The sequence below is a fragment of the Gorilla gorilla genome, chromosome 19 (assembly GCF_029281585.2).
Source record: "Gorilla gorilla gorilla isolate KB3781 chromosome 19, NHGRI_mGorGor1-v2.1_pri, whole genome shotgun sequence".
Taxonomy (NCBI): Eukaryota; Metazoa; Chordata; class Mammalia; order Primates; family Hominidae; genus Gorilla; species Gorilla gorilla.
This window is the reverse complement of record NC_073243.2, coordinates 44,646,289-44,670,790: the sequence shown is the minus strand read 5'-3', so window position 1 is coordinate 44,670,790 and position 24,502 is coordinate 44,646,289. Positions and strand designations below refer to the sequence as shown.

Genomic DNA, 24,502 nt, shown 5'->3' with positions numbered 1-24,502 from the left:
TTGTGTCGCGCCTTTTCTGACGATGCGAACAACATGGCGGCGGAAAGTGGTAGCGATTTTCAGCAGAGACGTAGAAGGCGCCGGGACCCGGAGGAACCGGAAAAAACAGAACTCAGCGAGAGAGAGCTGGCAGTAGCAGTGGCGGTGTCCCAGGAGAATGATGAGGAGAACGAAGAGCGCTGGGTTGGACCTTTACCTGTGGAGGCAACACTGGCCAAGAAGAGGAAAGGTAGCTGTAGACATAGTACCGGGACGAATTGGAGTGCTGCGTCCGCTGAGTAGGAGGGTTCAAGCCAGATCTGAAAAGGGATGATGTGTGGAGTTTTGTGCCCTCAGAATAGAGGGCCGTCCTCTCACTTCTGGCTACTCCGTACTTGCATGTCTTAACGAAATAGTGATTTAAGCGTAGTACAACGTCTTTTTGATAATATCTAACACTTTTGATCATTGATTTGTTATGACAGATGCTAAAACTAACATTTTCCTATTTTTATGTGTTTGGTTCCTCTCATTTACTCCCCACAGCAGCCACACGAAGTTGGAATTTCGAACTCTTATTTAGGTATGCAAAAGGGTGCCAGTTCTCTTTAAGGCTTTAGTTCAGGAGTGGTGTTAATGTATTAATGTGTTGGGGCGCGAGAGGAAGGCGGTGCTTATTTCGAATCATGGTAGGTAAAGATAATTTCAACTCTGACACTTCCACTAATAAATTTTCGCATCTAGGGAAAGTAACGTAAGCTTCGTAGATCACAGATTTGTTTTCATCCAAAACCCTAAGTCTGTGGTTTTGAAATCACGCCCTTGATACGATGGGCTGAGGCATTTTGTCACTAACGAGGAATAATCACAAATTATTATCAAATAAAAGGGGTGGGAAAAGGGGTAGATTAAGTTTTCTTGTCTTTGTTGTTTTGTTATCTTGTTTTTCTGTGAAATGTTTTCCTTAAGTATTTAAGACATTTTAAATGTGGTCTAAGCTCAAATCGTACTTTAGCACTTTCCCTTAAAAAACTCTTCAATGATTTGTCATTATTTTCTCTCTCTCTCTCTTTTTTTTTTTTTTTTTTTTTTTTTTTTTTGAGACGGAGTCTCGCTCTGTCGCCCAGGCTGGAGCGCATGCAGTGGCGCTATCTCGGCTCACCGCAACCTGCGTCTCCGGGGTTCAAGCGATTCTCCTGCCTCAGCCTCCCGAGTAGCTGGGGCTACAGGCGCACGCCCGCACGCCCAGCTAATTTTTGTATTTTTAGTAGGAACGGGGTTTCACCATGTTGGCCAGGATGGTCTTGATTTCTTGACCTCGTGATCTGCCTGCCTCGGCCTCTCAAAGTGCTGGGATTACAGGCATGAGCCACGGCGCCCGGCTCATTATTTTCATTAAAGCCCAAACTCCCTAACATGGCATATAAAGCCCTTTGTGATGTGATCTCTCCTTACCTTCTTAGTGCATCTTCCATTATCTTCCTCTCCCAACCCCTTACTTTGTACTCCACCCATTCTAAAATCACTCGAGAATCGGTCTTGTACTTTTTTTTCCTCTGGATTCCTACCCAGGTATGATGTTTCTACCGGGAATAATTTCCCTCAACTCTTCCACTGAACTGACTTTTGGTCAACCTTTAGCACTTAGCTATCATCTTCTCTGGGAAGCCTGTGACTTCTCCAGTCTGGACTGGATTTCTGAAGCACTTTGATCATAACTCTGAGGTAGTTATCTATCAATACTGAATTTACAGGTAGCCTTCAAATTTTATGTATCCAAATTTTGAAGAAGCTGTTTTTTTGAACGTTGTATATTGACACCCTTAACAGTGCATTATTATTTTTACTTCCTGGTCCTCTTATTAAATGTTTCCATAGTAACCATTTTATTTATGGCACTTGCCGCAGTTTCTAATTATATATTTATTCGTGTGATTGATGAATCACATGTTTCTCTCCACTGCTAAGACTGTAAACAAGTAAGAACCAGAATCACGCCTTTTTTGTTTCATTGCTTGGTGTACAGTGCTTTGCCTAAGTATTTAATGACTGAATATTAAAGCTTTTATGCTGGTCTTTAGCTATTTTGTTGCATATGAATATTTTTGCAAGTTCTTTTTTAATTAAACGAGTAAGGAGAAATGTAAAAATCCAGAAATATCGAAATGCTGATATTAGTGTTACCAGACAAGTGTCTTATAAACTTAATATAACAGAGACAGATATAAATTAGTAGGTGTGAAAATCTTTCCTCTTAATCAGTTATTTATTGTTTTAAGACAGCCAGTAGTTGGCCGGGTGTGGTGGCTGATGCCTGTAATCCTGGCACTTTGGGAGGCTGAGGCGGGCAGATCATCAGGTCAGGAGTTCTAGACCAGCCTGACCAACATGGTGAAACCCCGCCAGTCTCTACTAAAAATACAAAAAAATTAGCCGGGCGTGGTGGCCCACACCTATAATCTCAGCTATTCAGGAGGCTGAGGCAGGAGAATCACTTGAACCCAGGAGGCAGAGGTTGCAGTGAGCTGAGATTGTGCCACTGTACTTCAGCATGGGCAACAGAGCAAGACTCCGTCTCAAAAAAAAAAAAAAAAAAAGCCAATAGTTTATTCAGTTTGAAGAAAAAAATTGAAACTAAAAAACATACATGGAACGTTACAAAAATATTTAAAATTTTGTCCAAATGGACAAGTATTTAACAATTTCAGCTTTCTAGAAATGGAGTCACCCCCTTTAACATGTTCTTTGGACATTGGACTGTTGTATATATTTTCAGAAAGACATGATTATATAGCACTGTATCTCTTCAGGACAGGAACTGTGTTTTACTCTTCTTTATGCCCATGTGACCTAGAACGTATTTTGTTCTTAATAAGTATTTGTCCGCAAGTGAACTATCACACAGAAAAAGGAATCTGGATCAGATAGGATTAAGTTTATCTACATACTACAGAAAAACCCAAAATAACGATGTTGAAGAGATAGAGCTGTACTTCTTTTATGTGTAGAAGTACCAAGACAGGCAGGCAGTCCAGGATTGGTGTGGAGGCTCCAGAAGTTCCTAGGCTCTCTCCAGCTTTCTGCCCTAACATAACTAAGGTACAGCCCTCATCTTCATTTCTCTGAATGATTATTAAGATTACAGCAGTCATATCCCAGTTCCAAGCTATAGGATTGAGGAAAGGAAGAAGGGCACACTTTTTCAAGACTTCCTGTGACAAAACATTTCCACTTTTACTCATTAGCATATGGTTAAACCTCACTCCAGGGGAAAGTGAGAAAGGTCATGTTATATCTGGACATCAATATGCCCATATATAAATGGGGGTTCTGTTCCTAAAAATGAAGGGAAAAGTAGTTTATCAGACACAAGCCTGAAACAGCTCGTCATGTTTAATTTAGCAACTTTTTTTAGGCACGGTTGGCCATCGTTCAGTTATTTTATTTGGGATACATATAATTCTCCCCTCCCCTCCTTCCCTCCTTCCTTCCCTTCTTTCCCTTCCTTCCATTCCTTCTTCTCTCCCTCCCTCCTTTCCTCTTTCTTTCCCTCCCTTCTTCTTTCCTTCCTTACTTCCCTCCCTCATTCCCTCCATCCCTTTCTTTCTTTTTTTTTTTTGCTAGTAAAATTGTTGATACCTCATATAATAAATCAGTATTTCCTGACATTCCTCAGATTACTACTCTTTCAGGTGGATTTTTTCCAGGTTTTGCCGTTGGAAAAAATTTGAGATACATTCAACTGGATACTCCCTAGGATGTTCTCAGGCGTAAAAATCTAAGAATTTTACCATGTTTAAATGTTTCAAACACAGTGTCAATAACTTGAAAGAGAATCAGTGCTTTAAATATTAATTGAGACATCTTACAGATGGCCACTGGACTCTTTTAAGTTAGCACTAAATTATGTTTACAATGTTAGGAAGATGGTTGTGATATTTTCATGGAACTTTTTAATTTTTTTTTTCTTTTTCTTTCTTTTTTCTTTTTTTTTTTTTTTTAATAGAACATTCACATTAAGCCAGAACCACTCATTTCTTAAGTCCTGGGGACAGTTAGCATGTATATAGTACCTGGGAACCTGTTGTAACTGACTAAATAATGACGCTATTCAGTGCTCTGAAATAATAGACGTTAAAACTGAGATAACATACTGGATTTTTTAATTGTGAATTGAGAAAAACTAAAATCCAGGAGAAAATACCAAGTAGAGTGTAGACAATTTTAAATAAAGAAAATACAAAATAGTATTTGGTTTATTTGTTAAAAATAGATCTTATACTTTACTTTTTTTTCTTCAGTCTTAGAGTTTGAAAGAGTCTATCTTGATAATCTCCCCAGTGCATCCATGTATGAGCGCAGTTACATGCATAGAGATGTTATCACCCATGTGGTATGCACCAAGTAAGTCTATCACATCTTTTTTTACTTTGTTCTGAGAAGTTTATTTAAAAAAAAAAAAAAAGCTTCAATTTTGAGGTAGATTTATAGAGATAATTTTAAGATTTTATAGATTTTTGTTTAATTTCTTAAGTTCTGAAATAAAGGCCGACATGTTCTTTCCTATATCGTACAAATAATGCATTCTCTAAGATAGAACCCCTGGGTTTATATGTATGTCTTTGGAGATAAATGCCAAGAGGGGAATGAACCAGGTAGTGTCTGAGCTTCCCTGAAGAAGAGGGTACATTAGTTAAGATATGAGTAATTGGTACCTGGCCTCTTTGGCACCAGTGGAGAAAATGTGGGCTAACATACCCTAGGAATAGCAAAGGACCTTCAAAACAGATGAGTAGGTTCGTGGAGAAGGATAATAATAGTACAAGTTGAGCACCCCAAATCTAAAATGCTCCAAAATCCAATAGTTTTTGAGTGCTGACATGATGCTCAAAAAATGCTCTTTGGAGCATTTGAGATTTTCTGATTAGGGATGTTCAACCAGCAAGCATAATGTAAATATTCTAAAATCTGAAAAATTGAAACTCCAAAATACTTCTGGTCCGATACATTTTGGATAAGGGATACTCAAACTGTAGTAATATTCTACTGTTTGTTGAGCTTATAGTATGTCCCAGGTACTATGCTAAGGCTTTTTCTTTTTTTATCTATCAAGTTAAGGCTTTTTCATAAATTTTCTTATTTATCATAAGAATAATCTTGCGAGTTAGTACATGCTCTTCATTTTAGAGATGACGAAACTGAAGTTTAGAGAGGTTAGATAGCATATTAGGCTGCTATTTAAAAGGCAAGGGCTAAATCCTAGAAGACTTTTTATTTCTTGTACGGGTTTTGAACCTGCGAGCAGGAGAGTAACATCATCAGATTTATTTTTATTAAAGGACCACCCTGGCTGTGGTGAGATGAATGGATTCAAACAGGGCAAGAATGGATACAAGGAGATAAGTTAGGAAGCTGGTATAGAAATCTGGATGAGATATGGTGGCTTGGATGATACTGGCAGTGAGTATGGGAAGTAGGTGGATTACTTTACGCTTTTTTAGATCAGTCTATTCTTGATGTCTTGAAGACAAATTTAATTTCATATATAAATCTAAATAAAATATTTATATTTCATGTAAAATAGGATAATTCTGACCAAATATTAGCACCTTTTCTAGTCTCAAGTTCTCAGTGTGGTAAAACAGCATATATATACATATTAGCATTGCTGTCACTCTCTTCTCAAATATTTTTGTTTTGTTTTTTTAACCCAAGACAATGGAAGGTAATACAGAGAATATAGGTTTTGTGGTGTGGTAGATTGAAAGCCACTCTAGCTATATGGACCTGAGGCAAGTACATTTAACATTTTAAAACTATTTCCTACTTATAAAATCATGATAAAAATACGTAGAGTTGCTGTAAAATTAACTAAGGTAATATGTACAAAGTACCTGACATATACTGGGTTTCCATAAATGATTTCTATTTTTACATACCTAATAGGAAAGATTCTTCTGTACAAAATCTTTTTGATACTTAAGTAACCAAAATACCTTGTATAGGATATAAAACAAACTTTTGTTGAATTTTGTTGCGTATGAAAGTAATATGTTTAGATTTACTTATCAGCTACTGACAAATAGTTTTTCTTGTGAAAAGACTGTCTGTAGGGTAATTTTAGCAATAAGGAATCCAAAGTGTAGTGATTCCTAGTGAGATTTTTATTTTAATGTCAAATTCTAGTTCAATTCTGATCCTAGCTCTTGAGGTTAAAATTAGTACAGCTGTAACTGTTTTGACATCCAGAAAGGAGTTTCAAAATTTGCAGTGTTCTGTAATATAGTGGTCTGCTTAAAGAAGGGTTTTTTTTTAAAAAAACCTATTATGCACAAGTCAGATTCTTAGTGAATGATTGCTTTGGGAATACTGAGTAATTCATAGATTGTTTTAGAAATTAACTTTTAACATTTCATATATGCAGAACAGATTTTATTATTACTGCCAGTCATGATGGACATGTCAAGTTCTGGAAAAAAATAGAAGAGGGAATTGAATTTGTTAAACATTTTCGTAGTCACCTGGGTAAGAATTGCACCTCATTTTCTTGTAGCTGTTTCCTAAACTATACTAATTAAAGTTTAAATTTAAAAAATTTTTTTTCTTTGAATCATGCACACTTATTTTACTGGTATTTACTAGAATGTTTTAATTTCATTTATTGAAATAGGAGTTATTGAGAGTATTGCAGTTAGCTCTGAGGGAGCATTGTTCTGTTCTGTGGGTGATGATAAAGCAATGAAGGTGTTTGATGTAGTGAACTTTGACATGATCAACATGCTGAAACTTGGGTGAGTCTTTTTAAAAGTATATATATTTTAACTTATTGAAGTAATTTGTAAATCAGACTTTACCATTTAATAGGTTATTTCTAAATAGTATATTACCATGTCTTTAAATAAAATGTGCTTTTGGGTTTTGCTTGGGAAAATTAGATACAGTGAAGCCTTATAATGTTTGGAAGCATCTGCTATGATTTGTTACCAATCACAGAAATTTCTAAACAGCATCATAACAAGGATTCCTTATATCCAAATTGACATTACTTAGTAATATTACTGGAGCTTTGTCATATCTAATTACTGGTAGTTACAGTTAACTTCCTTGCTTTACTTATTTCAGTAATATAGAATTGAGTTCCTGTAAGATTTATTCACATTTTTGGAATTAAAGCTATTTATTGGTGACTTTAAACTTTGGAATATATTGATACTAAAACTATGGTTAGATTGTACAGGATTAAGACTGATACTTTGTTTTAAGCATGTCTTTTTTAAGATAACATATTGAATTTATACACATCTAAATGAATGTCAGCTTGAAAGTCATAACAGTGTCAGAAAGTTTTGGGACTCGCCTTAGTCTGCTTGGATGCGATAACAAAAAAACCATAGACTAGGTGACTTAAATACAGAAATCTGTTTTCTCACAGTTCTGGAGGCTGGAAAGTCCAAGATCAAGGTTCCATCAGGGTTTGATTTCTGATGAGGGCTGTCTTTCTTACTTCTCCCTATGTTCTCCCGTGGTTGGAGGAAGAAGGAAGGGAGAGGGAAGAAGGAAAGGGAGATCTTTTTTTCTTCTTATAAGGCTACAAGCCCATCAGATTAGGACCCCACCCTGACTCTTATGAGCTCATTAACCTTAATTACCTCCTGAAGACCGTGTCTCTAGAAATTCCAACTGATGGAATTGCAACTGTGGGCTGAATTATGCCCACAATTCAAATAATTTCACATCTTAGAATTTCCTTCAAAATCAGTTTATGACTTTATGAGCCACTAAAGGAAATAAATCTCATTATTTATGGTTAGAATGGCACAAACATACGTATCTTGATCACCTGTCCTACTCCCCAGGTTTGTTTCCTCAAAGCTTTCCATTCACAGATATTGAACGTTTGCCCTTTGAGAATACTTGGAAGAGTATATTTCAGACTTTGATAGAAATTCTTGAAGAAGAGGTCTGGAAGGTTTTGAACATCAGCACTGTGGTTAGAATAATAGTGTCACTTCTCTGAATCTCTACTTTGAAGGAAACAACATTCATTTTTGAGTGTTTTAGTACAATTGATTAGATCAGTCTGAATTCTGTTATGCCTTGTTCATCAGGTAGAATGTTTAAAGCTTTGAGTTTTAATATCAAGATTTAGTTAGTAATGAGAATGTTTTAGGACAGTGTTTTTCTTTGAAGTATTGTCATAATAAAATATTCCATTTAAATATTTCAAGAAAGGATTTATAAAATACACTATTGCATGCTAATCTATTTTAAAGTAAGTTATACATAGACTGTTGTACAGAGATCCAAAAAGCAATGTCCCAGAAGATCTTGAGGTCCAGATCTGATTAGGTTTCCTTATCTGCCCAAGAGAAATGAGTGTGCTGCTATATGCAGTTCTCTTCTTATGTTTTGACAGATCCTCAGAACTATCATTATACTGATGAGGTCAGAAAGAGAAAAAATAAGTAACTATTCTTAGCTGTTCCTCCCCATTCTGTGTCTCTGCTACTTTTGAGCAAGGAATCCAAAACTGTCTAAATCACCAGCCAAGACATTTTTGGTAGTGGGATAGGGAGGAATGCTTGCTTGTTGTGCTGACCTTTTTTTTTCCCTCTCAATTCTTTACGATTTTAGCTATTTTCCTGGACAGTGTGAGTGGATCTATTGCCCAGGGGATGCAATTTCTTCAGTTGCTGCTTCCGAAAAGAGTACAGGAAAAATTTTCATTTATGATGGCCGAGGAGATAACCAGCCACTTCATATTTTTGACAAACTCCATACATCACCTCTTACTCAGATACGGCTAAACCCAGTTTACAAAGCAGTAGTGTCTTCTGACAAATCTGGGATGATTGAATACTGGACTGGGCCTCCTCATGAATATAAATTCCCCAAAAATGTGAACTGGGAATATAAAACTGACACTGATTTATATGAATTTGCCAAGTGTAAGGCTTATCCAACCAGCATATGTTTTTCACCAGATGGGAAGAAAATAGCTACTATTGGTTCTGATAGAAAAGTTAGAATTTTCAGATTTTTAACTGGAAAACTCATGAGAGTCTTTGATGAATCACTAAGCGTAAGTGTAATTTAAATTTAACCGTACTTTACTTTTCTAAAAATGCTTTATTTTATGCCTTTTCTTGAAAGATCTTTTTTCTACACATAGACATTTAGATAGACTTATTTTTTTCTTAGCACATTAGAGATATTCAACTGTTTCTGTCTTGTAGTATTGCTCTTTGAAAGTCTCTTCTCTAGGGGTTTATGATGTGCGTTTTTCAAGTGAATTATTGTCTTATTTTTGTGGTTATTTTGTTTTTTACGATTTTGTTTTGCTTGCAAGCTGTTAAGATCCTCAAAACTCATTCTAGGACCCCTTATCTTCTCACTCTTTATTCACTCCTGTCCATATGACTACTTCTAAATTTACTTCTCTAACCTTCTATTACAAGCAAACCTGGTGCTATCTCTTGTCCTGTCTTCATAAATGGTGCCAGTATCCATCTAGTTGCTCAAACCAGAAATCTAAGAGTTATCCTTAACTCTTTTACCCTTCTATGTAATTCACTGGAGTCCTGCCAATTTTGCTTTCCAAATATACTTTAAATTCACCAATTTCTTTTCAGCACAGCTGTCACTAACCATAGTTCATGCTCTTTTGCCTGACCTATTACATGGCCTACTACCTGTATTTATTCTGGCTTCTTCCTAATATCCACTCTGCACCCAGGGCCATCTTTTACAAGCATATATCTGGTCATGTCATTCCTTTGCCTAGAACTTTTCAGTTAATTCCTTCTGTTCTTGGGATCAAGACCAGAGTCATGGCTTACCATGTTGTGACACCATAAGTCACCTTTCTCCCTGCCTCTTATTCTGCCATTTGGGTCTTCTTTTTATTTCTTGAACCTGCCTCCCACCACAGGACCTTTTTATAAGTTGTTTCCTCCACCTGGAGTGAGGCCCTCCCTCCCTCCTCATATTTCTCCATTACCTATTGAACTGGTACTTCAAATTTCAAATGAAGAGTCACTTCCCCTGGAAGGCTTTCACTAGTCATCCTGTCTTGCACAGTTTTTTTATTTTTTATTTTTTATTTAATTAATTTATTTTCTTAGACAGAGTTGCACTGGAGTGCAGTGGCATGATCCAGCTCACTGCAACCTCCACCCCCTGGGTTCAAGCGATTCTCCTGTCTCAGCTTCCCAAGTAGCTGGGACTATAGGCGTGTGCCACCACACTTAGCTAATAAATATATATATATATATATATATATATATATATATATATATATATATATATTTTTTTTTTTTTTAGTAGAGATGGGTTTTTTTTTTTTTAGTAGAGTTTTGTTTTTTGTTTTTTTTTTTAGTACAGATGGGTTTCACCGTGTTAGCCAGGCTGGTCTTGAACTCCTGGCCTCAAGTGATCTGCCTGCCTTGGCATCCCAAAGTGCTGGGATTACAGGTGTGAGGCACCGTGCCAAGCCAGCAGAGTTTTTTTTAATGTGACTGTAGATCACTCTTTCTTTTAGAGCATTTGATATGGTCATATTATTTGATTAATGTGTATCACCTCCAGTAGACTAAGCCCTATGTGATCTGTTTTAACTCATGATTCTATCTCCAGCAGTGAGAACAGTACCTCACACAGAATTACTCAAATATTTTGAAAGAGTGACTCCAGCCATCACTTGTTAGACTGCTAACAAGAATTTGTTACAGCATGTAGTTGTGGAATAAGAGTTTTTAATCCATGCAGTTAAGTGGTTTCTGTGATTGCAACTATTGCCATCAAGTGGTTCTCTGAATCCTCTGAGTCTGGATTGAACCTTTGTAGCAAAGTTTATTGTATGACAGTGTCAGTTCTTTTGTCCTTGGCAGTGACCAATTTGCATTGGATTCCCTGCTGTAAGCTCTTCATAAATTCTGTCAGCTCTTTCTAGTGGCGCTCTTGATTTGGTGGCACGTGGTAATAAATGAGTTGGTTTTCTGTCTGTCTGAAGTAATATATTTCCAGACAAATGTGAAGATCTGTTTGCCAGCCAAATCATCCTCATGACAGATTTTCTTGTTGGAAGAAGATAGCTTTCCACTCTGCTTTTAAGGAGAAACATTTATCGGTAATACTTTCTTTAATGGTGGCAGATAGCTAAATATGACTTGCAATTTAAATATAATTTTAAAATTCTATTAACTTGCAGCTTTTCCAAGATCCCTTAGGCAAAGAAATATTCAGAATCTAGTCTCTGGACACAAATCTCTTAACACACATACTCTGAGCTGCTCAGTCCACTCTATTTGCTCATTGTTGTCTTCAACATTTGCTTAAATGATTAGCCTGAGGTGACAGGAAGTCAGTAGTAGAACAGAAGTGGAGATTCAGAATGAGAGTTTGCCAAAAAAGCCAACCATCAGTTAAATTACTTACAGTGCTAGTGACTAGTAAATGACTGGAATCTCGAGGAGGTGGTAGTGGAGGAGGGTAGTTTCTAACCAATCGGAATCCTAGTTTAACAGAAAAGAAATTGAATGGGATGGTGTAAATTATCTTTTAGTATTTATTAACCAGGGTCACTATATATGGCTATGCAGTTGAATATCACAGAAGCCCTGCTATGAAGTCTAGAGCACTCTGAAAAAGATTCTGATCAGGTACTTACCAGGTTGGATAACATTTATGGAATACTTATATAGGGACAGATGACCACCTACAGACCTTATGCCTTAAAAACTGAGTCTTCTCTCCAGCAGAAATGATCATTAGCCCTTCCCTGCAAAATGTGTAGTCCAGCATCCTAGGCTATTCCTGGCACATGAATAAGCAGCGTAATATGTATCAGTCTCTCTGTCTTTGAGACTAGAGACAAGAAAACCTAACAACTAGGCTTTTTAACTGTTCTGTAAGACCTTGACGTTGTGCTTATACCCTAACACACATACCTCATTTTGATTTTTTGAGTTTTGTATATAGTTCTAACCCTATCTAGAAAACACAAGATTATGGTTAATATAAGCATGAAATAAGGATAGAATTAGATGGGACAGAAGTCTGGCTTATTTTCATCTGCAATGGAGAGCTATTTTTGAATGCTACTGTTTGATGCCCTGATTGTGTAGAAAACAATGTAAAGATCGTTACTATCTTTTGGAAGGTTCATAATATGTTAATACAGTTATTGAGATGTGATGCCTATCTTGAAATTTGTGTAATATCAAAAGAAAAGTAAACCAAATTTCCAAACTATAAAGGACACTCATAGAAATAGTCATGTCTACTAAATCACATGTACCTAATGGTAATCTCACTGCCCTGTGTCAGAATAACTTGAAACATTTTCTGAAATATTATGAATTTGTTATAAATTAGTGAGATGAATTCATTCAGCAAAAATTGAGTGCTTGTTATGTCAGGCACATAACCTTGCTCAAGGACCTCATAGTCTATAGCTGCATTATCCAGTATAAATAGTCACTAGCCACGTGTCTACTGAGCATTTGATAGATGGCTAGTCCAAACTGAGATATGCTGAAAGTGTAAAATACAAGATTTCAAAGACTTAATTTTTTTTAAAAGAATGTAAGTTATCTCAATTTTTTATATTGTTAATGTTGAGATGATATTCTGGATATTTTGAGTTTAATCAAACATTAAAATGAAATTCACCTGTTTTCTTTTTACTTTGTTTAATGTAACTACTAGACACTTTAAAATTACCTATGTGGCTTGTGTTATATTTCATTGGAAAGTGCTACTCTGTGACTTTTAAAAGGCAGCAGATGTATTCTGTAGAGAAAGCAGTAGTTCTATTAACCAACCGGGTTTTGTTTTAAATTAGAAGAACCAGTTACCATTTTGAAATACAATTTTTTTTTTTTTTTTTTGAGACGGAGTCTCACTCTGTCCCCCAGGCCAGAGTGCAGTGGCGCAATTTCGGCTCACTGCAGCGTCTGCCTCCTAGGTTCAAGCGATTCTCTTGCCCCAGCCTCCCGAGTAGCTGGGATTATAGGCACACATCACCATGCCCGGCTAAGTTTTTATGTTTTTAGTGGAGATGGGGTTTCACCATGTTGGCCAGGCTGTTCTTGAACTGATGTCAGGTGATCCACCTGCCTTGGCCTCCCAAAATGCTGGGATTAGAGGCATAAGCCACCATGCCCAGCCTGAAATACTATTTTTTAGTGATTGGACTTACTAATGTCTATTTCATATTGTTTAGAATCCCTCTTAAGAAGTACAAACAGTTAGTGGCTCTTAATATGTATTCTGCTTCTATTTAAATTCTCATTGCATATATAGATAGATGGGTTGATATAGATATAGGTATATGTATATAGAGTTTTTGTTACTAAATGGTTATTTCCTAGATGTTTACTGAACTGCAACAGATGAGGCAACAGTTACCAGACATGGAATTTGGCCGACGAATGGCTGTAGAACGTGAGTTGGAGAAGGTTGATGCTGTAAGATTAATTAATATAGTTTTTGATGAAACTGGACACTTCGTGCTGTATGGAACAATGCTGGGCATTAAAGTTATAAATGTAGAGACAAACCGGTAAGCTTTAACATGAGGTATGTTTTTTAAAAATGTGTTTGTGGGGGACCATTTCCTCCATCATGGGAACAGTGGGAGTATTGTTTGTTCCAAGAAAAGTGGAATGGCCCCAAATGTCTAAACTTAACCAAATGTTTTGACTGGATTTTTCTGTGGTCTCTTGGTTGTTTATAATCTTATGTAGAAAGTTTCCACTCATGTTTGTAAAAGAAATGGAAAGAAGATATGCATAGTTTCAAGTTGTTGTGTGTTTTTTTTTTAACAAGTTTGTCTGTCTTTTGCTTATTGATTTAAATTAGCCTGGTTCATGTTAAATGTTGCCAAAGATTTTAACCACAGAATTCAGCATTACTTCCTGCTAGACATAAAATCAAAAGTTAAAATGCATGAAACCACAGTAAGCCTTTTTTGTGAAAACAGTCCATTTGGTCTTAGTACAAAATAGCTACAATCAGATACTCTCACTGAATGTAAATGAACAGAACTTAATATTTTAAGGAGAAAAAAATGTCCTGTACATTTCCATGTATAAACATATTTATATTGTAGTTCTTGGCAATACAAAATCTTTGAAGTTTTGCAGAACAGTTAACAGACATGGAATTTTAATAAGAATAGGTTAAAACTGTATAAACAAATGATTGATTGTTTTTAATAGACCTTACTTTTTTGAACAGCTTTAGGTTCACAGCAAAATTAAGAGGAAGATACAGAGATTTTCCATATGCCCTCTGCCCCAACACATGCATAGCCTCCCCATTATCAACATCCCCCACCAGAGTGGTACATTTGTTCCATTGATGAAACTACATTGACACCCAGAGTCCATAGTTTACATTAGGGTTCACCCTTGGTGTTGTATATTCTATAGGTTTGGAGAAATGTATAATGGCATGTATCCACCATTATATTATCATATAGAGTAGTTTTACTGCCTTCAAAATCCTCTGCTCTGACTGTTCAACCACTGATCTTTTCACCATCTCCATAGTTTTGCCTCTTCCAGAATGTGATATAGCTAAAATCATACAGTATGTAGTCTGTCCAGATTGGCTCCTTTCAGTAATATGCATTTAAGTTTCTTCCATGCCTTGCCACAGCTTGATAGCTCATTTCTTTTTAGCACTGAATAATACTCCATTGTCTGGATATACCACGGTTTATCCATTCACGTACTGAAAGACATCTTGGTTGCTTCCAAGTTTTGGCAGTTATGTATAAAATTTGCTATAAACATCTGTGTACAGGTGTTTGTGTAGTCATTTCAGCTCCTTTTGGTAAATACCAAGGAGCACAATTGCTGGATCATATGGTAACAGAATGTTTAGTTTTGTAACAAACAGCCAAACTGCCTTTCGAAGTGGCTATACTCTTTTTGCATTCCCACCAGCAATGAATGAGTGTTCCTGTCATTCCACATCTGTGCCACCATTTGGTATTGTCAGTGTTCCAGATTTGGGCCATTTTAATAGATGTGTAATGGTATCTTGTTTTAGTGTGGATTTCCCTGGCAACATATGAGGTGGAGTATCTTTTCATATGCTATTTACCATCTGTATATCTCTTTGATGAAGTATATGTGAAGGTCCTTGGGACATTTTTTAATTGGGTTGTGTTCTTATTGTTGTGTTTTAAGAGTTCTTTATATATATGTATATATATATGTATATCTGTATATACAGATATATATGTATATATACACACACACACACATATATATATATAATTTTTTTTAAAAAAAAGTTCTTTATTTTGGATAACAGTCCTTTATGAGCCATTCTCCTAGTCTGTGACTTTTCATTCTCTTGATTGGTTTTTTGTTGTTGTTGTTGTTTATTGAGATGGAGTCTTGTTCTGTCACCCAGGCTGGAGAGCAGTGGCACGATCTCGGCTCACAACCTCTGCCTCCTGAGTTCAAGTGATTCTTGTGTCTCAGCCTCCCTAGTAGTTGGGATTACAGGTGCCTGCCACCATGCTTGACCAATTTCTTGTATTTTTAATGGCGACGGGGTTTCACCACGTTGGCCAGGCTGGTCTCGAACTCCTGACCTCAAGTGATCTGCCTGCCTCGGCCTCCCAAAGTGCTGGGATTACAGGTGTGAGCCACCGTGCCTGGCCTCATTTCTGTTTTTTAACCTGAAAATTATAGCTGCCTACCAGTTTAAATTGATACCTTTTTTGGGGTAGAGAAACACTTTTAAAAATCTTTCACTAGTTATTTTGTACGTAGATAAGATAGTTGATTCCCAGCTTTTATCTGTAAAGTTGTCATAATTGGAATTAACTTAGGTGATTCTGTTGTATAAAACATTGTTATATTTTTAGGTGTGTGCGGATTTTAGGCAAACAAGAAAATATTAGAGTGATGCAATTGGCTTTGTTCCAGGGGATAGCCAAAAAGCATCGTGCTGCAACTACTATAGAGATGAAAGCTTCTGAAAATCCTGTTCTTCAGAATATTCAAGCTGACCCAACAATAGTCTGTACATCATTCAAAAAGAATAGATTTTATATGGTATGTATAAGTACTAGGAGATTAGACGGTAATGTTCCTTCCAGTTTGGTTTGACTTTTCTTTGTTTGTACCTTCAACTGAAGAGAATGTTGGCACTAATAGCAGACTTCCTAAACAACCAGAATACCATCTTACATTAATATTGTAGAATTTTAAAGTAGAAGTTGATTTTAAGTATTTCTGTACTGTTTTCCATCATGTTTTGAAATTTTTCAACCTCGTTTCCACAACTATTTGTGTTGTTTTAGATAGTAGGAAGTTAGTGGTTATAGTCATAATTACATCCAAAATAGTTTCACTGTGGGATTTTAAAAGTGTTTTTATTTTTTCAGCCTTTACTCTTGAATATAATTTATCTTCCCCAGATTAGCACAGCTTCCTTCTCTAAATGCATTTCCTTTTTTACCTTTTTACTTTTATTTTAATGGTGCTACCTTGGAATTATATATTCCTATGGAACTTTTTTTTTCTCCTCTGGAGAACTAAAAGTACTTTGCATGTTAACTAAGACTGAGATAGTTAAAATCAAACTACCGTGCCATGAAGGAGTAGCACAATTTTATTTGTTCATCCAAGCAGGAAAATCAAAAGTATAGAGACCTATGCCCTTGCATTCTATCCTTCACAATGGAATCAGAGAACTTTTTAAGACCCAAACGTGACTCTTATTTTCTGCCTAATACCCTTTAATGGTGCCCCAGCTATCTATGCTGGCTGGCCCTCCTCACTTCTGTAGCTTTATCTTTCTTCATTTTTCATTCATTTGCTACACGAACCATACTGAAAGTTCACATGTAGTTGAGTGTGCTTTTTAAACTCTGGGCCTTTGCACAGGCTATTCATTCTGCCAGCCACACACCTCTCTCCAACTCCTAACTCATACTTCAAGTTTCAGTTTGGAAGCCCCTCTGTTTTTTGGAGATGGCGTCTTGCTCTGTTGCCCAGGCTAGAGTGCAGTGACGTGACTTCAGCTCACTGCAGCCTCTGCCTCCTGGGTTCCAGCAATTCGCCTGCCTCAGTCTCCTGGGTAGCTGGGATTATAGGTGCATGCCACCATATCCAGCTAATTTTTGTATTTTTAGTAGTGACAGGGTTTCACCATGTTGGCCAGGCTGGTCTCGAACCCTTGACCTCAGGTAATCCACCTGACTCAGCCTCCCAAAGTGCTGGAATTACAGGCGTGAGCCACCGCACCCAGCCTGGAAGCCCTTTTTAACATCAAGTCTGAGTTAGATGTGCCTGCTATGTTTCTCTTATGCTTCCCCTGTCATATGATGTGTCACACTTTTTGTGTGAACATCAATAATTTATTTTTTTGGCCTCTGACGCTGTGCTCTTCTTCTGAAGATAAAATCCATAAATACAGGCACTATGTCTTCTTCACTGTTAAATCCAGAAAGTTAGGAAATGACTATAGCATTATAGTATATTCATTCATTCCTCCAAAACATTGTAAACTGATGTAATGCTATTAAGGTTAACAGCATTTGATAAATGTATGAAATAGCAGTTTCCCTACCCCAACCAACCTTCCATCTAAATGGGTAAATTCTTTTAAGATGAGAATTTCATTTACACCTTTCAAAATTGTTACTAAAAATTTATTAGTATATGAAGGAAAAAAATTAATCGTTTTACCTTTAACTTTGTTAGGAAGTAAAAATTACCCATAAAAGATAATTGTTGGCCAGGAATGGTGGCTTATCCCTGTAAAAACAGCACTTTGCGGGGGCCCACGCAGAAAGATCATTTGAGCCCAGGACCAAGACCTGCCTGGGCAACATAGCAAGACCTCATCTCTACAAAAAATTTAAGAAGCTAACCAGGCATGGTGGTGTGCACATGTGCTCTCAGCCATGCTGGAAGCTGACGTGGTAGGATCTCTTGAGCCAAGGAATTCGAGGTTGCAGTGAGCTATGATCACACCACTGCACTTCAGCCTGGGTGACAGAGCAAGACCCTATTGCTAAACAAAAACAGGCAAAAAAGGATATTTCTTGATATACACTAAAAACACATACACTAATTTTCCATCCACTTTATTCAAAAAACTTATATTTTTTCTTTTCCAAGTTTACTTGTGTGTTGATTAAAGTATATATATTCATTATAAAGTTTGAAAAAATAGAGAAACAAAATAAGTCATTCACTGTAGCTTTATACAGCTAACATTGTTATGAATTTTCTTTGAGTCTTACTAGTACATATTCTTAAGCAAAACTAAAATGGTATGCATATATATGAATTTTGTGTCCCATTTTTCAGATCCAACATGAAATAAAAGTATAATTTTACAAATCCATATATGAGCTAAATCATGATAATTTTTCAGATCCAACATCATGAAATAAAAGTATGATTTTACAAATCCATATATCAGCTAAGTCATAACTTTAAAAAATTCATATAAACAAATAGTACAACAGACATGCCATTCCTTTGAAAACTGGAGAATAGGATGTTAAGGTGATAGCATCCTAACTTGGTTGTTTATTTGGAATCTATCCAAGCAGATCAAGGAATGACAGGCAAGATAGGGATGGAGGCACTAGCTTTACGTTCCCATAATTAAGTTACATCAGATAGAGGTTGCTTAGGAGAGAGCATTTCTACTTAAAGTAAAATAAACAGGCCTTGAGAAGTCCAGAGTTTTAACAACTGAAAGGTTTTTCTCAATTCTTCCTAGACCCTGAGGATCTGAGATTTCTACAACTTCACTGAAAATTTGCATTCTCCTATGCTTCAGGGTTTAGATTCTAGGTCAGTTGGGACTGTGAAAAAAAATTAAGGATCCATTTCAGATTCATTTTTGTGAATCCTTATTCTACCTAGCATGGGGTCCTGCTCATAGTAGTAATAACAACTGTTAATATGTATATAGTACCCTCTATGTATTAGGCACTGTTCTCCAAGGACTTAATATCTATTCGTTTAATCTTCACAACTACCTTCATTGCAAGGTAGGTACTGTTATCATCATATATGAGTGAGGGAAGAGAAGAAATGAATTCACATCCCCAAAGTCGCAGAACTGGAATTCAAATCCAAACAATCTAAATAATGAACTGAGCAACAAACAGGTGGCATGTTAGGCCTTACTAGAAGGCATAAGTCGAGAGCTACCACAAATGAAACAATTATTCATGTTAAATGTTTGCCCAAGAAAATTTCTAACCAAAGAAATTAAGTTCCATTTGAAATCAATGTGTTCAGTATGTTATGTGGATCCTTTTCATATTAGACAATGTAAAAATAATTTAATTGCCTGACACATCCTGTGATGGGAAGTGATTCCTAAAATAAGGATTCTGATGTGAATTCTTACATTTCTTAAGTACTTCATTAGAAATTCTATTGTTCATAAAATTTTTACCAGATGAAAACTTTAATTCGTTGACTCACTTTTTACTTTCCTCCTTGAGTTTACCAAACGAGAACCAGAAGATACGAAAAGTGCAGATTCTGATCGAGATGTTTTTAATGAGAAACCTTCTAAAGAAGAAGTCATGGCAGCTACTCAAGCTGAAGGACCTAAACGAGTTTCGGACAGTGCCATTATCCACACCAGCATGGGAGACATTCACACCAAACTTTTTCCTGTTGAGTATGTATAACAACTGTGTTTATTGGCTTATGTAATTAAGAATGTAAATGTGTATATCTGAAGAAACCATGCAACTTAAAATTCCCGTTACTTTGACTTAAGGAATTTTGAAGAAATGTTTGATAAAAAACATCTATTCCTGAGCTTTCTGATAAGTGTTACGGTAGAAAATGGGAAATTTTTATGCATATATACTTTATAGGTTCATTACGAGGACAAAATGTATTGGCTATGAAAGTGCTGAGTGTAAACTGTAAAGTGATACACAAATGTGTATCACTGTTACTGTTAACAGCACATCTGAACTCTAGCTTTTGTGGATTGCTTTGCTTTCCTCTCAAAGCAAATCCTTAAGAGAAAGATAATTATGTTTCCTTACCAACAGTTGCTAGATACCTACTATCTCTTTATAGTTTCAGTAACTCTGTGTTTTAAAAGTGAACTACAAGCTGGGTGCAGTGGCACGCACTTGTAATCCCAGCTATTCAGGAGGTTAAGACAGGAACATCAGTGGAGGCCAGCAGTTTGAGACTACCCCGAGCAACACGGCAAGACCCTATCTCTTAAAAAAATTTTTTTTTAATTAGCTGGGCATGGTGGCACGCACCTGTATTCCTGGCTATGCTAGAGGCTGAGGTCAAAAGATGTCTTGAGCCCAGGAGTTTGAGGCTGCAGTTAGCTATGGTCAAACCACTGCACTCCAACCTGGGCAACAGAGTGAGACCCTGTTTCTACAAAAACAAATTACAACAAAACCGTAAGGGCTTCAATTGAAAAAAAGGTGAACAGTTTTCTGGACAGTTTAAAAGACTGTAAAATTAACATACAATGTCAAATACAGTAGAGTATCTCTGGCCATTCTTGACCCAAAAAATGATATCTTTTACAACACTTTTACTTAAAAGTTCTTATTTATTAACATTTTGAATATGAACGTTTTATACCATATCTTGGTACTCAACAAATAACTAGGCAGCTCTAGACTCTTGGACAGTCTCACTTTAAGTGCTCAAAACCCATGTACTCTTCGGCCTTGTTTGCTGATGTACTTGGGTACAAGATTCTCTTGGTTCGTCCATTTCCAGCTCTTAGAAGTATTACATGGTAATGAACCATATGAAATAATTGCATAATTTTCAGTTAATATTATTGACAAAGCTTCGTACTCTGAGTGTGATTGTCATTTAAAGTTGAATAAATTTAGATGTTATTTCTATGATTAAGGTTTTGGCCAAGAGTATGTCGCTGTAGCATAACAATGCTTTTGTAAGGAAATGACCTTTCCCAGGAACTTAACCTATACTACTACATGCAGACCTATAATACTATATGGAGTAAACTAACTTAAGATATTGGGCCAGGTGCAGTGGCTCAGGCCTGTAATCTCAGCGCTTTAGGAGGCTGAGGCAGGAGGATGTCTTGAGTCCAGAAAGTCAAGATCAGCCTAGGCAATATAGTGAGACCTTGTCTCTTAAGAAAAAAACATATTTTTAAGGTGCTGTGGCTGTATTTTTTTTTTGACTGCTAAATGACCTTGAAATTTTAATACTGTCAAACTCAAATATTAGTTAAGCAGTCATGTTCTAAAGATAACTAAGTTAAACAATAAGAATATACTACTTACATGACCCTCCGTGCTTGTCCTGAGATTAGAGATTATGAAAAAAAAAAAAAACAACTGTCCTTCTGAAACATTCAGAAGACATGGAAAGGAAACATCATTAGGAAGCAGAACTGCAAAGAAAACTGTTTTAAGATGCTCTGAATAGGTTTCATATTTGTAACATATGTCTTAATAGGTGCCCTAAGACAGTGGAAAACTTCTGTGTTCACAGCAGAAATGGTTATTATAATGGGCATACATTTCACCGTATAATTAAGGTAAGTTACATAAATTTCATGTCATATAAGAAATACTGTATTATTACATAGCAAGAGATTTAAGCGCAAGGAATCTTCTTCTCTCACACTTATCAGTTTAGTGGAAAGGAACAGGAAAAATACACTATGGAAGCCAAAGGAGGAGTGGATGGTCATAAATATCAACATCTAGAGTCAACAGGAATAGTGGCATGATTAGAAACACTGAAGCAATATTTTGTCAGCAGCTAAAGGGTAAGATAATGAATAAAGGGTCATGCTGAGATAACATCAGTAACCTAGGTAACCTGTTTGTCGTGGCTAGATAGGGTCTAGATCTAGAAGATATGATTTTTCAATCATAGAGGAGCCACAGTGCCATCTGATCTGTGAGAACCTGTAATATACCAGAGGAGGAGAGAGAACTCAGCCCCTGGATTTTGTTGAGCAGCTTTCCATAAAGTGGATGGGGCACTGATACAGTGCTTGGTTTCTGGCAGGTCAGAAACGGCAGGATGAAAAGTCAGATCTCAGGGTCCTAAAGGAATTAGCGAAAAGGCTTTCCAGGAAATCCAGAGTATTTGGGGAAAGGGAGAGGGGAGAAGAGGAGGGCAATTATATAAAACATAACATACAGATCCTAAAATTTATAGTATTAACTGGCTTTATTTAGGTTATTGAGAAAGATAGAACATGTCTATAAATGAGAAGACGACCTTTGCATTTATGTTTCAATCAAGGTGGTGGTTGAGCAATGGAAATACATCATCCAAATTTAAGTGTAAGGGTTTAATCAAATCACTTTATAGTGACAGTTAATATTACACTGAATACAAAGCACTCTTGGCAGAAATAAAACTTCAAAGCGTACATATATAGAAAAGGACAGTGTAATGTTTTTGTGTACTTTCTGTTAAGGGCTTTATGATTCAGACTGGAGATCCAACAGGTACTGGTATGGGAGGAGAAAGCATATGGGGAGGAGAATTTGAAGATGAATTTCATTCAACATTACGACATGACAGGCCGTACACACTCAGCATGGCTAACGCGGGATCAAATACTAATGGATCCCAGTTTTTCATAACAGTAGTACCAACGGTAAGTACAGTATCATTGTTTATAAACTACAGATTGATAGGTTATGATGTAAGAGAGTGAACTCAGTAGAAGAGCTGCATTATTCTGTATTTTCTGCATTATTTATATCATCTACCAGAATACAAATATGAAAATGATCGAGAATATAAAATTATGTGACTAATCAGTTTAGAATTGGTAAAACAGTACTGCCACTGTAGTAAGAAATACAATGGACTGCGATTCAAGATACTTGAGTTTCAATCTCAACTCTGCCTCTACTGATGATGTAACCTAAAATAAATTATTTCACTTCTGTGAGCCTATTTCCTCATCTTTAGAATACAAAGATTAGAGTATATGAATTCACAATTTTGAGACAATTTCCCCCACATTTTAGTATCTCTGAAATCAGAATACATTAGATTTGATGAAATACAGTGTAAGGTAACCTAGCTCTATTGCTATGCCATAACACAAAATTATAAAAATTACCTAGTTTTTGTTTTGGAATTAAGCACTAGGTGATGAAGAAGGGAAAAATGTAACTACCATCTGCCAGGCACATAGTTTTATGTAGTATTCACAGTACTTCTACTATCAGTATCCCCAGTTTTCAATAATAGATGAAGAAACAGGGAGACATGATTAACTTGCCAAAAGGTCAAGTAGCCAAGCTAGCATTTGAACTCCCACCTGTCTAATGCCAAAGTATGTGCTGCATAAACTATTTCAAACTGCCTCTGAATAAACTGTTCAGGTAAGAGTCCTCCAGAGACCTTTTAAAGCCTTAGCCACAATTCTGTAAGCCATGTGAAGTAACTTACCTTTAGGGAAGATCTTCCAGTTCCCTTTGGTCTGAAAGATGCAGATATTTAATTAAACATTATACTATGCTTCTATTTTTTTTAATACACTGGAAATAACTTTTAAAAGCTGCTACATTTTTATTGCTGAGAAATTACTGTACTTCTTTTTAAATATATGCTAAAGGGGAGCGTAAACTTAAATTCTCTTTAATTTGCTCAACCAGAGGATATAATTTAAAGAAATTGGGGTTTACCAAGATTTTCCATTTGTCCTCCAACACAGCCTTGGCTTGATAATAAGCATACAGTATTTGGACGAGTGACTAAAGGAATGGAAGTTGTACAGAGGATCTCCAACGTCAAAGTCAATCCCAAAACAGATAAGCCCTATGAGGATGTCAGCATCATAAATATTACTGTCAAGTAAAATAAGATTTGTTTTAATGTACTTGCAAATAAATAATGTACTTGCAAATAAAAATACAATATTAAACAGATTATTTTACATTAGGAAGCTTAGGACTTGCTGAATATACAGATCATGTTTAACAGATACAGTATTTTTGTATTTTTTATTAAAGGCTATTTTTTAAAAATTACCTTTGACTTTTCTCGCAATATTTCTAATCCTGGGAGGTGATAAATTGAAATGGACTAAACTCAGGCAAACAGCACTCATTATAGGTAATTTCTAATCAGCCTCAAATTAAATATTAAATAATTACGGTACTCTCCTCCACCCCCTTTCCCATGGTTTTCTTTCTACTGTCAACCATGATCCAAAAATAGGTGAGTACAATACAGTGAGATATTTTCAGACAGCAAGACCACATTCACTAACTTTTATTACAGTATACTGCTATAGTTGTTCTATTTTATTGTTGTTAATCTCTTACTGCGCCTAATTTATAAATTAAACTTTATCATATATATATATGAAAAAACAATATATATGGGGTTTAGTATCATCTGAAGTTTCAGGCATCCACTGGAGGTCTTAGAAGGTATCCCGTGCGATGACAACTCTATTAAATAATGACAGTGGTACACAACTGTGCTTTACTTTTTGAATACATGCCAGATACTCCGCC

The 24,502-nt window shown here is 36.2% G+C and overlaps 1 protein-coding gene across 9 annotated transcripts; it reads left to right on the top strand.

Annotated features, from left to right (window-relative positions):
- Position 1: 1 nt before the first annotated feature.
- Positions 2-24,010, top strand: PPWD1 (peptidylprolyl isomerase domain and WD repeat containing 1). Of its 9 annotated transcripts, XM_004058777.5 has the most exons (12): positions 14-229; positions 526-562; positions 4,281-4,383; positions 6,404-6,504; positions 6,650-6,770; positions 8,614-9,061; positions 13,353-13,543; positions 15,869-16,058; positions 19,481-19,662; positions 21,462-21,543; positions 22,441-22,623; positions 23,695-24,010. In XM_004058777.5, exons 1-12 carry the CDS (start codon positions 158-160, stop codon positions 23,836-23,838), a joined length of 1,854 nt encoding a protein of 617 aa, XP_004058825.2. In that variant the 5' UTR covers positions 14-157; the 3' UTR covers positions 23,839-24,010. The 9 variants fall into 9 exon arrangements, with proteins under 9 accessions (XP_004058824.1, XP_004058825.2, XP_018868823.1 ...); XM_004058776.5 differs by lacking the exon at positions 526-562 and having other exon boundaries at positions 2-229; XM_063700719.1 differs by lacking the exons at positions 14-229; positions 526-562 and adding an exon at positions 1,552-1,704.
- Positions 24,011-24,502: the final 492 nt, after the last annotated feature.

What these genes read in the sequence shown, in the direction of transcription:
- PPWD1 (XM_004058776.5), top strand. Translation starts at nt 34, where the DNA reads ATGGCGGCGGAAAGTGGTAGCGATTTTCAGCAGAGACGTAGAAGGCGC. An exon ending in ACTGGCCAAGAAGAGGAAAG is followed by an intron (nt 230 to 4,280) that starts GTAGCTGTAGAC and finishes TTTTTTCTTCAG; the next exon opens with TCTTAGAGTTTGAAAGAGTC. An exon ending in ACATTTTCGTAGTCACCTGG is followed by an intron (nt 6,505 to 6,649) that starts GTAAGAATTGCA and finishes TTATTGAAATAG; the next exon opens with GAGTTATTGAGAGTATTGCA.